This window comes from Urocampus carinirostris, chromosome 7, assembly GCF_059441175.1.
Source record: "Urocampus carinirostris isolate Australia breed hairy pipefish chromosome 7, RoL_Ucar_1.0, whole genome shotgun sequence".
NCBI lineage: Eukaryota > Metazoa > Chordata > Actinopteri > Syngnathiformes > Syngnathidae > Urocampus > Urocampus carinirostris.
In genome coordinates this window covers 41975968-41994149 of record NC_142355.1, presented here as the reverse complement: position 1 = coordinate 41994149, position 18182 = coordinate 41975968, and the positions used below count along the sequence as shown (strand labels likewise).

Here is an 18182-nt window from a genome sequence, read left to right as displayed (position 1 = left end):
CCAAGCGCATCTAATGCTGACGCGGCCAATGTGACAATTATTGCATGAAGACATAGTGCAATATTTTTTTCCTCTCCATTTTTGAAGGTCTTACAGAAAAGGAAAAGGCTGAAATACAACCTAAAAGAAATATCTAGCATAATCATCAAAAGTTGGACCATATTAAAACATAAATATACTGACAAGGTTTGTAAACCTTTTTCATGGCCATGTTCAAACACTTCTGAAGTACTTTCAAGGCCAAGTATATAATTTTCACAGTACATTTTTAGGAAGTAATCCAGCACCTATTAAAAGAGCGTTTTTTTGTCAACTTTGATGACTAAAATAAAGTTTCTATCTTGCTTCTAGCACATACTTTTTGTGATTTTGAGCTGTTTCTATCTTTAATCAACTATCAATTTGTGTCAATGAGCTACTATAAACTAAAATGAATTCTGCAATTCGCTTTAACAATGCACGCACAGCATGGCTACGTCACAATTGTTTATAAACACAGAAAGGGCTCCATAGGTGTTGGGTATTAATTAAGTTTAATACAGAAGACAAAAAAGAAAGTACTGTATGCAAAAAAACTGACAAATGAGCCAAATTTGGCTTCATTTTGATGATATTGATTTCTCCGAAACAGAGTGCATTTCATCGTTCAATCAATTGCTGATATTTTGCCTTTTGTATTACTTGTTTTATGTTTTTTGCCTGTTTTTCTGAGATTTGTCTCTATAATGAAGCAGAATTGTAAGTAGTTAATTTTTTTGCATTTTATCATTTATTTAATCACTGAAGAGTAAATATTTTATATTGTATTGTTTTTTCGTTTTAACAATTTGGTGTTGTTGTTCGAACTTAAAACTATTCAGTGTGTGAAAAGCTAAAATTGTTTTGCATTTAACACATTTTTTGGTAGAGTTGCGAATATTTGTATTTAAATGACTTGTTTTTCAGGAATCCCTCTACAATTACTTATTACTAAAAAAATGGTGCATAAAGTTTTATTAATATTGATAATATATCATTAACAAAACAAAAATTCTGCGGAACATGCTCTTTCAGTGAGCCGAGACAAAATAAATAGAGCTGTCCTCTTTGGCGCGGCCTGTAGGGGGCGGTAAAATTTCACATGACAATGTCATAATAACAAACCACCAGAGCATGCGTGTTAGCGTCATTTTCACTCACTTTTTTCATCTTTCTTCATGTATTGTGTGTTCTATTGTCAGACTGCCAAGAAACATGGCAAATGCAACAATTTCAAAAAATGTCCTGACCTTGAAAACACCATTAATATTCAAGCATTTAAAAAGATTTTAAGCACCCGAACAAACTCTGCACTTAATTAATGGCAGTGTTGGAACAACATCACTTACAATATCATGAGTTCCGATTCATAACGGACAAGGGCATTCTTCTCCTGGACCAGCTTGAACCACTCTTGCATAAGTTTGGGATCGTCCTTCTTGCCCATGCCTTTGGGAAAGAGTTGGCAGAATAAAAAAATGAGATGTGCAACATTAGACAAGACATCCAAAAACGGTTTAGGGGAGACACATTCTCAGCCAAGGCGGGATGTCCTTGTTGAGGCATGGTGAGGTGGAAGGATGGACTTGACCATAAATGTGTTTGGTTGGCTCATACTTTGCTCAGTCACAAAGATGGTGAGGGGGTTTTGACTTGAGGTAGGTGGACATTTAAAAATAAATAAATAAAATACACACAAATGTACGCACACACATAAAAGTTCCTTGGTCATTTTCAACAAAAATGAAACTAAGAACTTGTGTTCCAAAGACTGAACCATTGAAGCTAATTATGGCAGCAAGAATTGACTTTGTAAAAAGGAATTTCTTTCTAAAATGCTCCTGAAAATATGAAAACACAATAAATTCCTGGTAAATTAACATTGTGGTCGAACAGAACCCGTGGGTTCTCAGGTTACCAGTAGGTTTGTTGCGTATTTTAAAAGAAACATTTAATTTTAATGTGGCCTCATCACTCCACACAATCTTTGTAAGAAAGTGTGCATTTTTTTAGATCGTTCCAAGTACCACTTGCAATACTGTACTCTTCAGTCTTGATCATTGTCATTGTGTTGCTTTTTAGTTCTAAAAATGAATTGCATAAAATTGTTTTTTCTTTTTTGGCCAATGGTCAGATTTACAGCTGAGCAGTTTGTTTCTAGGCAGCCAAAGGCATGCCAAGTGTATTCGCAGAGTTTCACTTCCTCCAACATGCTAAGAAAGAACTGCTGGTTGAGAGAAGCTTGTAGAGCCAGACAATATTTTTCAACACCAGACTAGAAAATGGAGTAATAACCATCCCACCACCACCAGTCCTCTGCCCAAGGTTCCAAACAAAGGAGAGCCCTCAGTCAAGCTAAAAATAAAGCATAAATCAATCAGATCACATACAAAAAACAAAAGCTTGTGTCACTTTACGGTTTTAAAACCAAACAAATGCCACTGGCAAGTATTAGCTAACAAACCACATGATTAATTTTTTAAACCGGCTCTGTGCAAAACTCTAATATTCATAACACAGCCTTACACCATGCAAAGTTCACACTACTGAATCATTTACTTTGTCTGCAAGCTAAGATTATATTCGATGGCTTCATCAAACTGCTTACTTATATTTTTTTTAAGGGCAGCGCAAAGACAAAGGGATGAAACAGTAACTTGCTAATTTGCAAACAAGCATGCAGTAGGTTCAAAACAACATTGCTGCAGAGTAAATTCTCCTTTGGATTAAGATCTACTGAGCGGAAAGGGTAGGGAGGGCGGATGGTTTGGGGGGGGGGGGGGGGGGGGGATTCTATGGACACAGCAACGCAAACAGTTTGTTTAAAATTAAGTCAATGTGATTTGTATGCGAGAGGCGAGAATTTGACCCTACTTGTTAATCACAAGCTCGTTCTGTCGATTGTTATCGTGTCCCATAAGAGACAGAGGTAGGGTCCTGAGAGAAGGCAATAGCAGCGCCACTGGTCCATGGCGAAAAAGGTCAGACATAAATCGGCTTTGAAAGGCCCAAATGAAACCACATCACAGTTTTTGGTATGATTGTGCGTTATTGTGCTAACGTGATGTTGCCACTAGAATAAATCAGTGAATTATATATATAAAAAAATAATAATAAATTTTACTAAATCTTTAGTTCAAACAAATATAAATCTTAAATTCTTCCCAGGTTTATGAATTTCAAAATTTGGATTTAAGACCTTTTAATGCAATTTAAGGACTTATTTTTAAAATAATGATGTCAATGCATTTTAAGACTTTTTAAAGATCCACAGGAACCCTGAACTAGGATGCTTTTGTGAGGTCAGTAACGGATCGATCAGTTTTACATTATTCATTAACGGGAAAATGTGGTCATTATACAAGCAATTCAAGAAACAAGCATGATCCTGGTACAAATTAAGCTCATATGTATTGTATCACTGTTTTATCAGTATTTTACTTGTTTAAATTTGGGAAAAATTTATTCAGGTGGTGCTGTTTCGTGGTTTTGGCCAAGTGTTGCATATTCTCGCTTTTCCGTCCCAAATTTTAATTTGCTGTAAAATAAGCACCATAAACACCACAACAGATCATTTTTAAAACAAGGGGGAGCTATATGTCAAGTCTGTGATTTTATTAAGGTGGTGTAGAAGTGAGATTTGGCGTTCAGTGTGTCCATAGAATAACAGAGATTTTAAGGAAAAAGCCCAGTTCTGGAGATCCCCTTTGTGCGCTTTGGTAACCTGCCACACCCGACAAGCAGAAGCATCGAGGTTTCGTTACCTTCAGGGGAACAGCAGAGGCAAAAAGGGAGAGGTCTCCGATGGTGCATCCCCACATAGGGTTCAACTTCCACAAGACAGGAGGAAAGGGAGCGAGGGACTGACAAGGACAGGGACGCAGAATAGCAAGGAAATGACACAGAAGAAAAGGGGAGATGTTACAGAGAGGGACAGTGGGACACCATGGATGGGAAAGAGAAAAATATTAAAAAAAAAATCAAAGGATGGTTGGAACAGTGAAATAGTAGGGAAAAAAACACCTAAAAGGAAAGGTTGGGAGTGATCATCTTTGTGGTATGAGGTATAAATAAAAGTAGGAGTAAAAAGATGAAAAAACCTGGAAGATAATGCACTGGTCCTGCTGCAGCTTTCTGGATAAGGAATGTCAAACATATTGGCTCGACCCGGCCCGTTTTATCTGACCTAACAAAAATGTCTTAGTATGTCAAAAAAAGAAGCAAGTCTCAAGGTCATTTCAATTAAAAGTTATGTTGTTGTTTTTTTTTGTAATAATGGCAAACCAGATGCAAGGCAAGGAAAGATGCTTCCTCTGGCTGCTAGAAGAAGTTAAAATATCTACTCTCAGTTTTAGTAGGGCTAGCCTAGTAATTTTATCTGATATAGTCCAATTTTACTGCCCATGCAATATAAAAGGTATTTATTCTGAATTTCTTTCTTTATTCATTAGAAACCAGGTCAACAATGAAAAAAAATGATATTTTGTCATAGCTCCTTTGTATAGTGTGATGAATAAGTTCAGGAGTAAAACTGCATTCTTTCAAATGTTAAAATGAACCACTCAACACATTCAATGCCAAACAGGAAAATCATTTTGTCTTGTTTGCAAAAAAATGGGTTTTGGTTAGAAAATATCTGTTGTCATCATTTGTTATGATATGTAGGGTAAGCTACAAAGGTAGGCTCAATGAAAAGCTTCCCTACTTACGAACATTCGACTTACGCATTTTTTTGGGGATGTTGAAAAATATCCGGACATTGCTGTAAATTTGATTTTGTATTGTGTGCGCCTTTTTCCGAGTACAGGACAGTACTGGAGTGCTTTCCGCCGCTTGGCTCTATGAAGAGCCTGGCTTCTACTTCCTGGTTTGTGAACTTTGACGTTTTTATTGTTTAATATCTCGTGCATCCATTCAATATGGTTGGTGTAAAGTGTAAGGAAGAGGCAAGCCGTTTCTTTTAAAACAAAAGTGGAATAAGAAAGCTTGATGTGGTTGAGAAAATGGTCAGAACGCTTTTTTTTCAGCCACTTTTTACCACGGAGGAGGACCTCTTAACGCGCAAGTCCCAAAGGTAAGTAAAACCTTGCTTTATTTATCTTTATAGAGTAATTTATTTTATTAAATTATTATTTTTTAGTACAAAACAATACAGGTTACTTATACAAGCTTTAAACATACTTATATAAACCATAAACATACAGAATATAGCACTGAAGCAACTTACTAACAAATTCAACTTATGAACTATTGTCCGGAACCTAACTCGTTCGTAGGTCAGGCAGCGTCCTTCCTGCAAAAGTACGGTAAGCTAAAAAAAATATTGAAGTTTACATTATTTTACTAATCTATCAGGAGTTGACTTCAACTTTACGTGCTATTTTATTAGAACTTGTTAAAAGACAATGAATACATTTTGGAAATTTGCATTGCATCAGGCCTCAGAGCCAAACTGTTCTAGATGCATTAGCATTAATTTACTCCATTTGAGGGCACCACCCAAAAAAGGCATCCATAGCAAAAATGAATAGGCTGGATTCACACCATTAATTCATATCAGCACATGCAGCTTTTTAACTTATATGTCTCATATTTGTAAATCTTGAAACTAGATTCTAAAAATGTCCTGTACATTTTTTTTGCTTATAAGAAAATTTGGGAAACCTTTTAGTGTCTTGTAAAAATAATTTTAGGGATTAGAACATCTGTTTTGACACAAAGAAATTATCCTTGAACCTAAGAAGAGTATACATATCCTTGGCACTACAAAATTAATTAATAAGCCAACATTACTGTTGACGCTGTAGTAGTAAAATAGTAAAGTCAATATATTTTGGGTTATAATTGATAAAAATCATTGTGGATACTACATGTGGAACATTGTTGAAGAAAAACATTCAACAAACATTATACAAAAACCAGATAGCTTTTCAATAGTAATGTAGAACAAACAGTAATCTAAAAAACGCATCACAAAAATGTTAAGAATCAGCTTTGCCTAGGCATTTAAAGCCGATTGAAATCAAGGAGGTGGATTGTTATGATCAAAGAGCACATGTAATCTGAAAATTTAAAAAAAAAAAAAAAACATGAACAATTGGCAAATCAAATTTTGACATGGAAGAGCTACGTTTTTGTATATCATGAATACCATTTATTACGTGTTGATATTGTCCAGTAAGTACTAGTGAAGTAATGAATGTTGAATTTAGCTGCATAATTCATATTACACAAAAAGTAAATAGTACGAGGCCATAAAACGATAAAGTCAGGAGTTGACTTCAACTTTACGTGCTATTTTATTAGAACTTGTTAAAAGACAATGAATACATTTTGGAAATTTGCATTAAAGCAGAATCCAACGATCGGGCCAGAATTGTTGACTGGAAGTCAATAAAATGCTGATCCGTGCATGCTGTTTAAGTTTTATTGATGAAATTATTCAACCGCCACAGGATTCACTTAGAAAAACATCTATACTGTATTTCAAACATGTCTGCTAATTTGATGATTGGTTGGTGATCTTTGAAGCGCGTTTACAATTTCTGTAATCAATATGGTTAAAATACAAAAAAAATATAAATCCGTTTTTTAGTGGAATTGCAATCTCGATTTTATTACCACTCTTTTGTTTTAGTTCAATTCTGTTTTCGGATGTGAATAGTGCAAAATTTCACATTTGTATCAAACATGCAGGATTTTTAACAACCTCCAAATCTTGTTGTAATTGATAACAAAAACAATTTATTCTGTTAACGGGTACTGTCCAATCAAATTTAGGACCGAATCAAGAAAAAAAAAAACACAATTGAAACAAACGAAACAAAGAAATATTTCTTGCATACAATACATCGGTCCTTGTACACATTACCTGGCACAGCTTGTAACCAGGCGAAAAACGTTTGCCGGACAGACACTTTTCATTAAACAGTGTTCGTTTGCCCGCGTCCCTGCGTCCTAGACGCATAATTTTTGCTGGGGACGCATAGTGTCAAATCAATGTGCGTTCCCGGGACGCAACTTTTTTGACACAAAATTGTCATTATTACCCGATTACTTTTTCTTTTAACAAAGATTTACCGCACTACGAACTTTTCGTCAGGCAGATCCGCCATTGTTGTTTTGGTCTCACGGTTCGAGTTTTCGTCTGCACGCCGATCTCAGCAAACGAGTTCTCGTTGCTTAGAGAATACGTCATTGTTGTGGTGGTTGTCGTAGAGGGAAGGTGAAAATCAACACAAAATTGGTAATTTCTTCAGTGTCGGTAATAAGTCGAAACATAATGCAGAAAGTGATAACAACGGCAATACTTCCGGCACGAAAAACAGCGGAGAAATTCTTCAGAAGATCGCGTCAGGCAAGGAAAACAAGTTTGTTGAACGACTCGACGAAAGAAAATAAACAAAAGAATACTCCTAGCAAGAAAATGACTAACTTAACTTAACTGTGATGATTAAAAAAATGAATGAAAATATAGGTTAATATAATTATTTCAGCAATATTATTTTGTATAATGTACAATATTGTTGTAAACTGAAAAATCTTGAAGTGATAACTGATTTGTATTAATAAACTGTGATGCTTAAAACTGAATGAATACATACATTTATATTATATACTAGTCGCCGATTTACAATTTTAACCTCGATAACACTAAATTTTGGGGACCCATAGATCTCTGTTGGGACCCATAGATTTTTGAGCATGGGAGTCCCCGGGACCCATCACTTTTCAGAGGTAAAATGAACACTGATTAAATTTACTCTTTCCAATCGTCCAAAGTAAACATCTCTGTTCCGGCATTACTATGGGTGTTGTGGGTAAACCTAAGAGATGTGTCTGCTCTGACAGGCCCAACTGAAACCACATCAACGTTTTTATACTTCCAATATTGTGGTGCCACAAAAGTAAATAGGTGAATTATTAAAAAAAGACAATTGATAAATGTTCTTAAATGTTTTTAGTTCAAACAAATATAAATCGTATTCAAGTGTTCACATTTTTAAGAGTTTTTAAAGTTGGATTTAAGACTTTTTAATGCCAATTAAGGCCTTAATTTTAGAATAATGAGTTATTTAGCTATTAAGACTTTTCAAGGAAGCCTGTAATATCATCCAATCGCTCACCCCTGATTATATAAATCATGTTTTACAAAATCATAAACTAATGCACAACTAGATCCTCATAATAGTCCTGAATTCGGAATCTAAAGCTGGCAAGAGAATTTGAAAGAACAGATCGGAGTCAAGAAAATACAACAGTACAATACTGACTGATTCCCTGTCAGGAATTCTCCTGATAACAAGGCCAACAACCCATATGGAAGAACACCAACATTCCCTTTTGCACTTTTAAGTTACAGAGTGACTGAAACAATAGCAATACACAACACAAGAAAAGTAATAGATGCCAATAAACAGTTGCACTGTATATATAAATATACACTTTTTAATTGCTAAAAGCTGTCAAATGTTTAAAACAAAAACACTCAATAAGAAGTTATTTTAAATCATGTTTTGCAATATTTAATGTTAAATAAAATCCTCTGACCATCACGAACTTTGTAAAGGCAAAGTTGTCGTACTGTAGCTCTAGTAATGGAAGCCAGTCTATGAAAACTACGTCAATAGAGGTACAGCCATTCTGCTAAGTGAGCGTATCGTTTTGTTCAAACCCCGAGCAGTTCTTGATGTGGGTGAGTACAAACAAGCTCCAAGGCCAAACAAAGAATAGTTGTGAGAAATGTTCCCTCTGAGTTTCCATGGGTCTGAGTAATCAGAGTCTGTGAGCATAGCTTCGAATAACGTTGAGCAACATCCATCCCAAGTGTGGCAACCAAATAATAAGCAAACATCTACAAAACCTGAGATAAAATCAAGTTATATTTTGTTGAGTTAATACTTGTAAATGTTTTTTTCACATATTACCGAATTGGCTAATATAATATTGGAAAAGTTGCACGACCCACATGTGAGTTGTTTTTACAACTATTACATGACAATTCTGTTTAAAAAAAGTTTTGTTAGATAATAGTAACATTTTGTGATTTTATATAGTTGCGTGCACAATATAGACCTGTATTTAATTACACGCTTTAAGGGAAAGTACAATTTTGGCAAAAAGATTGACTGTTACATTCAAATAATTTATAAATCATTTGAATGTAATTCATAAATTATTTGAAAGTAGCGGAGGGTGACCCAAAAGAAAAAAACGTGTATTTTTTCCTGATCTTTTTCTTCTTCCTTTTTTTTAACTCTTTTTTCTTTAATCTTTTCTTTTTTTTTCGCCCAGTTTTGTTTATTTGTATCCTGCCTTTTTTCTTCTTTTGTTCTCTAGTTTTATTTTTATTTTATTTACTTCCTTGCTTTTTTCCTAGCTTTTCACTTTTTTCTTTCCACTGATTTTTTCTTCTTTTTTTCCTCTTTTTTGATTTTTTTCTTTTGTTTTCAGTCTAGTTCTTTTTTCCCCTAATTTGTGTAATTTGTGCATAATGTTACATAATAATTGTTAATATATGGTTGAAAGAAACAAAAACAATCTGAAGTTCCGAAAAGAGCCAGCTCTTTTTAGTGAGCCAAGCCAAACTAGCCGCTCCCTAAAAAAGCCAGAAACTTGCGCGACAACATTAATGCAGTCACGAAGGTAAAACAAGGTCACATAGCAACGTAGTCTAACTGTGCAGGCGATAAATAAAGTGAACCACACTTGTATCTATATAGTAATGTCTTGGTGATAAAAAATAAAACAATATTATTTGTTTTAAAAAGCTAACTACTTAAATTTTGCAATTTCAGGCAGGTCTGGGCAGTCGGCAATCGCGCACGCGCAGAACTTAGAGGGAACATTGGTCATGAGCCTTGTAGATGTGGTCTCTTGCATCCAGCCACACGCACGTACAGACTTTTGAAGTAAAAACACACCTCCTCACACGGCAGATTTCTGGAGAAAAAAATCTTCTCGAATATTAACAAAAATAAATAAATGCATTTACAATGTCAAGTCCATCAGGAGAACTAGAGACTAAAAACAATCTATTAAAGACTAAATAAAGGCTGAGAGTTTAGTCAGAAGTTGGCAGACATGCATACAAAGGTTGAGGTAACAGCAACTCAAGCAATATGAGGAACAACTCACGGGACACAACTACGGGACTAGCTATATTTACTAGGAATAAGATTATTTACACTGAGGGACAATGTTAATGGGTCGAAAAGCACATTGGTCTCATGGTACACAGGCTAATCTTCGAATATTCCCCACTCCATGAAAAAGATTACGTCATACTAACTGACTGGAAGTTGTTTATTCTGTCTAATTTAGTGTACAATCATCATAACCACAGCACAACAAAAGAGTTAAATTTGTTAAAAAATGCTGAAAAACAAGACTTGATTGCAAGAGTATGAATGTGTAAGAAATATGTTGAAGAAAAAAACACCTGCCATTATTTGAGGCTCTTATTTTTTTTGTTTACTGTACTCAGCCGCTGCTTGTGTTGCAGTTCAAATTGGTGCAGATATGTACTTCATGTTATTTAGGTACATGATGATGCTGTGTTGTGCTGCATAACTGATGCCTGAGCTCTGAGTGAGCACTGAAAGCCTCACTTGCAGCTTCATGGAAATCAGAATCTTATGGGTCTGATCGACTCTTAATGTGGAGACAGCCAGAGGCTAGACAGGTGGAATGGAGGCGGTATTGAAATGACCCGAGAAACAATCAGCCAGTCAGTGAAGGCAAATGTGTACAAAGATCCCAGGGAAAACAAAAAGTTGGGTGGGGAGAGATTCAGTCAGCTATCAGGTTAGTCTATACGCGACAGATTGCTAATACATACCGCCCAGATGCAAGTCCAGGATTTCACTGTAATTAGAATCTCCCCAATAGTCTACAACGACAGGGATATATTAGAAATGAGTTATGTCACACTGCCCTACAAGGGGCACACGGATAATCCACCGAAAATGAGCATGCATGTACACAAACACCCACACATGTACACATTAACCTGAAGGGACACTCAAAAGACACGTCATCACATGCTTTCACCAAAGTGCGTTGCACAGTTTGTGAGCATGAGCACAACAGTGTAATCAAATAAATCAAATTACTGTATAGCTCATAATTGTCATTGTTAGCTTCATTTGGACTTTTCTGGTGATTTTGCGTTATCAAAATAAAAACAATTCAGAATGAAAATGCATGTTACGGATTGAATACAGTGGTACAAGAAACTCTAAGATTTCTTTACCAAAACTCTTGCTTGCTAAACAAAAGAAAATCTGCCAGCATCAGCTGGTCACAGTTAGCGCATGCAAACGTCTACAGGCAAAACAATTGGAAACGATGCGCCATTAACATTTTTTTGTGTGTATGTTTGTTTAAAGTTACAGTAACCTTTTTAAGTGTACAGTAAGTGCATAAGTATCAACAGTCTCTTGGTCCTATAACTGTCAACCTCAGCCAATTGCTAACCTTATTAATGATTGAAATACCCGAAATCAAGCAATGAAAAACCTTACAAACACAACGCAGCACCCATTTACTCACAGCAAGACATACTATGTAGGACAAAAAAAAGATGGTGAAATTAAGTTTATTTTATTTACAAAATAAACAAAACAAACAATTCTTTCAGCATCTTTCTTACTTCATTCCCCACTTGCAGTAAATGTATTGTTGCTCATTATGCGTAGCAGTGTAGGATTTCACAGATTGCATCTTCATTAGCAATCTACGACGGCGTTCTCATCCGCTACCAGTGACCATCTGTATTAAAGCTGAAATGGGCAAGATGATTCCCCCCACGTAAAAAAAATCTGTCAAACGGCGTACACCATTTACAAATTACATGGAAAACAAATAAATTTACAGGTATGCGACCTGTCACTCCACTTATTTTGCATTGATTTAAAGTACTTAATGGCCCATAAATCACGTGATACAACGAATCGATCTAATTAGTAGCCAGGGATTTTAAAAATCAGTTGTTGCAGCCTTACTTATTATTATTATTATTTCAAATTTTATGAAATCAATAAACAACACAAAATGAAAGAAAACGCACTGAAGAATTACCGTATTTTCCGCACTATAGGGCGCAACGGGTTATAGGGCGCACCCCCAAAAAAATAGTTTTTGGTCCTATATCTTCCATAGATAAGGCGCACCGGATTATAAGGCGCTACAATGGGAACGTCGACAAAACAGTCAGATGATTCAGTCCAACTGATTACCCCCTTAACATTCCCAAAGCTTGCAAAGAAGCAAATACGTGTCGTAGACACGTGCGGATGCGGTGTCCGTACAATGTCACTCAAATGCATCGTTTCAAATATCATTCGGAAGGTTAAAGTTTTGGGATTCAAGAAATGCCAAGTTTCTATTTTCTTTTTCGCTCGCAACTTTACTGTGCATATGACAATAAACACTTGGAATTGAGTTTAATTCACTCAACTCATCACAGCAACATCAAGATCGTTCTAAAACAAGATACTGGGAAAATATAAAGCCGCATAACTCACCTAAGTTCTCACGTTCAATAATGATATGCAATCATGGTCTTCTTACAACCGTGAGTGAAGTAAATCCAGGAGAGTAAATTATTTGCAAATACAGACTAATAAAACATGTTTCTTTATGGTGTACTTTAGCAAGCTTGCTAAGCCATTGCTAAACTCGGCCAATTGCAGGGTTTGTTTCGGCCATCTAGCCAATCCGAGGCTCCGAAAAACTTCAGCCAATAGCGATCGATTTAACGGATGATTGACACATCTTTTTCGGCCAATTGCAGGGTTTGTTTCGGCCCTCTAACCAATCCAAGGCTCTGAATAACTTCAGCCAATAGCGATCGATTCAACGGATGATTGATACATCTTTTTCGGCCAATTGCAGGGTTTGTTTTGGCGCTCTAGCCAATCCGAGGCTCCGAATAACTTCAGCCAATAGTGATCGATTCAAATGATGATTGACATATTGGTTAGCCAATGAAACGCCGGTATATAAATCCCAGCATACACCGCGGACTACTCCACGTTCGGGGGGAAATCGAGTCGGCGGCTGTTGCGTAAGTTGCGAGACCTTGTGATTTAATGTTGATCCATAAATAAGACGCACTGTATTATAAGGCGCATGGTCAGCTTTTGAAAAAAATTAAGACTTTTAGGTGCGCCTTACAGTGCGGAAAATACGGTAGATTCTGTCTGGAGATCAGGTTTGACGGTTTTGTTAAATTTTTTCCTCAAAATATTTGGTGTTGCTTTCACTGGAAAAAAATTTCATTGTTTTTCTCCTGTGGCTCCAAGTCAAAACGGTTCCCAAAACCTTGTTCAAACTTAACACGTAACACATAATACGTAGATTGCCGTTTGCATTCAATGAAGGAAAAGAAAAGCCTACAATTGTGTATATTAATCACTTTTTGTTTTCTCAGTTTAGAATAGAAAAGTTCTCTCCTGTGGGTAACAGTGAAGGACACAACATGCATTCAGAACAAGCACACACAGATGTTTGCAGTAACACACAGTCTCCTGAGTACATGCAGCTTCACTAATGATGGCAAAATGTTAAGGACATATCACAACGTCCAAACATGGAGAACTGCTGCAGTGTCACCACAGATGGAGCCGATGCAACACTGTCACATGTCATTCATATGAAAATAAACTTTAATGGATCTAATACCTGATCTTCTTTTGTGTTGTTTGGGTAATGTGTATGTACTTTTGTACATTCCTTTAAGGAAGTAGAGTGGCAAACATGATACAGCAGAAAAAAAATTAGAACGATGTACAGTTACTCACATGTTTAAATAATATAAAATAGACAGTTTAACAGATTCACAGCAAAGTGCAAAACCTATTAGTCCATCGTTAAAGTTCTAGCAAACTCTTATTGCCACTCACAAAAGCAATAATATATTCCACAAGGTGTAAATACTTCAACTAAAACACTTGTGCTCTTAATCATCTATGAGTCACTTGGTCTTGTATCCATTACAAAATATACCATAAGGGTTCTGGTGAGAGGATGGGTTCCTGCTAAGTGCACTCTCCCTTTTGTTCACCTTTTTCAGATAGAGGGCAGTTTATTTTTTATTTAGTCCCATGCATTTTTAACTTACAAGGTTTTGCTAAAGTTCCATGTATTTCATGCTCAGTGATGGCATAGCTGACCTACTTTGAAAGTAAAAATGGACTTTTATACAATATTGTCCAATATAATTGTATGAAGCTTTTATGGTGATTTTTAGGCATCATAACGAATCCGCTAGCAATACTTGATGATGACATATGATACAAGACCATCATATCATACTACCATAAAATATGGTAGACTAGCAAAAATAAAACAATATCCTTTAAATTCTGTATAATCCACATAATGTAACGAACAGTGAGGTCAAATCACAATTAAGTTGTTGTTTATGCTTTCTGTAAATTTCTTAAGAGAAAATCTGTTTAATTGGCTTGTCGCGAGAAAGGAAAATGTTTGTGCGAGTTCTAAATTATCTTCCACGTACAACTCTTAGGTATTTTTCACGTGAGTCTTAATCGGTAGACTTTACTACTAAGTAATTCCTTTGGTAGCAGGTGGAATAGCTCAACACAAATAAATGTCAAATTATGACAAGGCGTCCCAAGACAGGGAAGGTGAGCCTTCAAGCAGTAGCAAAAAATAAAAAACAAAAATTTAAAAAAGCTACAAAGCTGCGATGTTTGAATGCTACAAAATACCTTGAACATACTTTTGATGTTGAAGCAGTGTGACTTCTCAGGTACCCAGTCACATGTAGTTAACAAAAGAAAAGACCAAAGAGCATGAGAACAAGTACCTGCTTCTCCCCTTAAAGCTTTTTCCACAGCAACTCCTCTTTCCTCAAGTTGCCGCTGCTTCTCCTCTACCTGCTCCAGCTGCCTCTGGATAATCTGTAAATAATAGTGACATCACAACGGTGTATCAACAAACAGAGAAGCCAAACCTTCCCAAACAAGCAGTGTAAGACATGAGAAATTAGTTTGTTAAACAAACTAAGTCCGTGAAGCACACACATGTGAAATACATAATATTATATGTTCAATCTGATAACCAAGAGGCTTAACTTGTGGAGTTCCTCTCTACTTTCACACTGATGCAAATTTAATCAGTGTCATGTGGTAGCTGGAGAAAAACAGAAGGCCCTTTGGTGCACAGTTAAAAGTTGCTGACTCGGCAGCCTGTGAGGAATGTTGCAGATGCGTTGCACAAACCACAAGAGTGAATTTTTTTCACCAGGGGATACAGTAGTTTTCAGTGCATTTGGTCAGATGAGATTTTAGTTGTGCAAAAACATTGCATAACTATGTATTTCAAATCCACTGACAGACACATTATAAATAATTAGGATATGGTTTAACCCCTCAAACTACAGAGAACATTGAAAAAAAAAATCAAACAAGCAAGCTCACACTCCTAGATATATTTTATTGCTATTGAATGAATAGTGAATATCAAAATAGATGGCACCAAAGATGATAAAAATAGTCAGAATCATCACCCTTATTGGGTCGCTGATTTATCGGATGGTCGATTTGTTAGCCCCGATTCCCTTAACTTTAGAGGATCGGTGATTGGCAGATCCCTTTTAGAATCGTTTCTCAACTTGTAGGCCGGGACCCTAATGTCGGTCGCAAGCCTCTTTTTAGTGGGTGACAGGCCATTGCCTCTAAAAAAAAAAAACTGCTTAGAAAATTAAAATAACTGAGGGTCATGCACATTCCTTAACAGTAGATGGTAATAATAACCAGCAAAAACGAGTTGACATACCACAGAAAAAGACCAGTAAAGTTTGTATGCACATGATGAGCATGGAGAAACCCATATGCTGTAATCTGTTTATCATGATTAATGGGGACCAAAAACCCCTGCAATATCTGAAAATCCCATAAGTACCCCTCCCCCCATTTTAACATGCGCTCTGCCGGCCCCTGCTTACAGCAATATTCGGCTGAAGATTATGGATCACGGCTGCAAGGTTGCTGTTCATTTTAGGCACAAAAGCACAAGCTGCCACGCTTGACACAAATTTGCTCGCTCAGCAATATTGAGTGCAGTTCACATTTTGATGGACAGCAGAAGAGTCGCCAAACAAAAAAAATGCAGTTTTACAATGCATGCTTTTTCATTGCATTCAAGCATTTTGAAAGAAATTACTTGAAGTCGCTTTGGTTGTGGTAGTTATTTGTCCTAAAAAATTACATTAAAAAAGGGAATATATTCCACTATCTGGTTTAAACTATGTTTCATTCTATACATCTTAGAAGTGGGCATTTTTTCTTGATTTGGGTTGCAGCTTATATTTAGGGTCCTCAAGACAGACTATAGAATAAACCAAACTTTTCCACCAAATTCATCTTTTTCTTTCTCTTCATTGGACTGGCCAGGTGATTAAACAGCCACAATTCCGTGAATTCTATGAAATATTTAATTGGAAGACCTCTTCTAAGAAGATCAACCAATCTTTACCATCAAACTCACCTGGTGTGAAAAGGTCAGCCACTTTCATTTTCAGATACAAGGATTATAGATTTTGCAGTTTATTTAAGAGAGCTACTTCCTTTGCCAACCAAGCTAGATTGCTTTATGAATATTGTTCAATGTTTTGTTGAAAAAAAAAAACTGGAAAGCTGAACTGTCCTAAACTAACCGAATATTGGAGATCATTTTTTGGGTTGCATTTCTGATATTTTAGGAAAACATATCAATCCATCTCCGCTCATAGCAATTTTTGGCAGGTCCCCTGACAACCTCCCGACAACTGTTATTCAGGATAATGTCTGAGCCTTCGCCTCTTTGATAGCCAGTCGGAGGATACTCCTTTCGTGCAATGCCTGAGAACCACGTTCCTTTAAAACATGGCTACACGATATACTCTTTTTGCTTAGATTAGATAAAATAGCATATCATCTCAGAGGATGTGACTGTAAATTCTATTCTCATTGGGCACCCTTGCTCTACTATTTTGGAATGCTCCCACCTGACAGCCTTGTACAAAAGACCTGCATGTCCCTGACATGCAGGTCTTTTGTACTATGCTGGTGACTAACTCTAATTGTATTATTTTTTTTTTTTTAATTCATTTATTACTTTTTTTTTTCTTTTTCTGGTTTTTGTTTTCAGAGGCTTGTATGGTTGGGGGGTTGAATCTTAATGAATAATTAGTATATTGTATAAAAGAGAATACTAAATAGCATACGTTTTTATCATCTACTTTTTCTTTGCAATGAGGACAAAACCCAAACCATGTGCGACTGTGTCCTAAATGATTCTGTCTGCCAATAAAAAAAAAAGAAAAAAAGAAAAAAAGGTAAACTCGTAAATTGATTGTTGGTAAACGTGGTGTAAGTAACCTCAAAAATGTTCTACCTCCTGATGCAATCTTCTTGGCAAAATTATCATTGCAGCTCCTTTTGTTGCTCATGCAAGTATGTGAAATTCTTAGAAGTGCTCAAATAATTGGGTTTGGGTTGGAATTTGGACTGTATTTGAAACAGTCCTTTGCTTACTTTCACCGTTTGCATCCTACAATTAAAGAGAACCACGACCATGATATCACTCTGATTATTATTATTATTATTATTATTAATACACCTCGACTGAAAAGGACAGCCAATACCTCTTCTGCTGAGAAAGAAATGGGTTCATTTTATTTGAATGATCTACATCATGTTTTATCACCACTTTCTGACTGCTTTTGCAGCAAAGGTGTGCTGTGAAAGTTATTGATAAACTCAACAGAGCCAAAGACCGGCATGATTTACAAACAATAAAAGATTGTGGTTCAGTGATCAGCTACAAAATTGAGACAGGGCTTCTTCTTTTTGCTTTTCTTTTTTTTAACTTTGTAATTGGTCATTTGATCGGGCTACTAACCTGAGCTCGGTGTAACCTCTTAAGTTCTTCCTGCTTCGCTTGTCGTCTGGCAGCTTTCTGGACTCTCCTCGTTAGCTTGGCATTGAGCTCCTCTTCGGTGTAGGTTTTCTAACGGAGTAAGAAAAGCGTTTGATTTTGCATTTGTTCCCCAAAAAAACAGAAGTCGTCCTGGCAGAGGTCTAACAAGAAATCACTAACAGAAAATGTAATTACATCAACGACATTGTGTTGACAATAACTAAGTATGTGCA

General features: G+C 36.2%; 1 protein-coding gene across 5 annotated transcripts in view; it reads right to left on the bottom strand.

The window, feature by feature from the left end:
- mical3a (microtubule associated monooxygenase, calponin and LIM domain containing 3a) overlaps positions 1-18182 on the bottom strand; it is a 105603-nt gene that overhangs the window by 8136 nt on the left and 79285 nt on the right. For 3 of the 5 annotated variants that reach the window (XM_088341008.1, XM_088341009.1, XM_088341010.1), the window contains 5 exons: positions 17932-18039; positions 14855-14948; positions 13705-13755; positions 10859-10909; positions 1368-1467 (listed from right to left, as the gene is read on the bottom strand). In XM_088341008.1, coding sequence (XP_088197134.1) covers positions 1368-1467; positions 10859-10909; positions 13705-13755; positions 14855-14948; positions 17932-18039 — 404 coding nt within the window. Of the gene's footprint in view, positions 1-1367; positions 1468-3782; positions 3882-10858; positions 10910-13704; positions 13756-14854; positions 14949-17931; positions 18040-18182 lie in introns of all 5 variants that reach the window. The other 2 variants (XM_088341011.1, XM_088341012.1) reach the window with 2 other exon arrangements.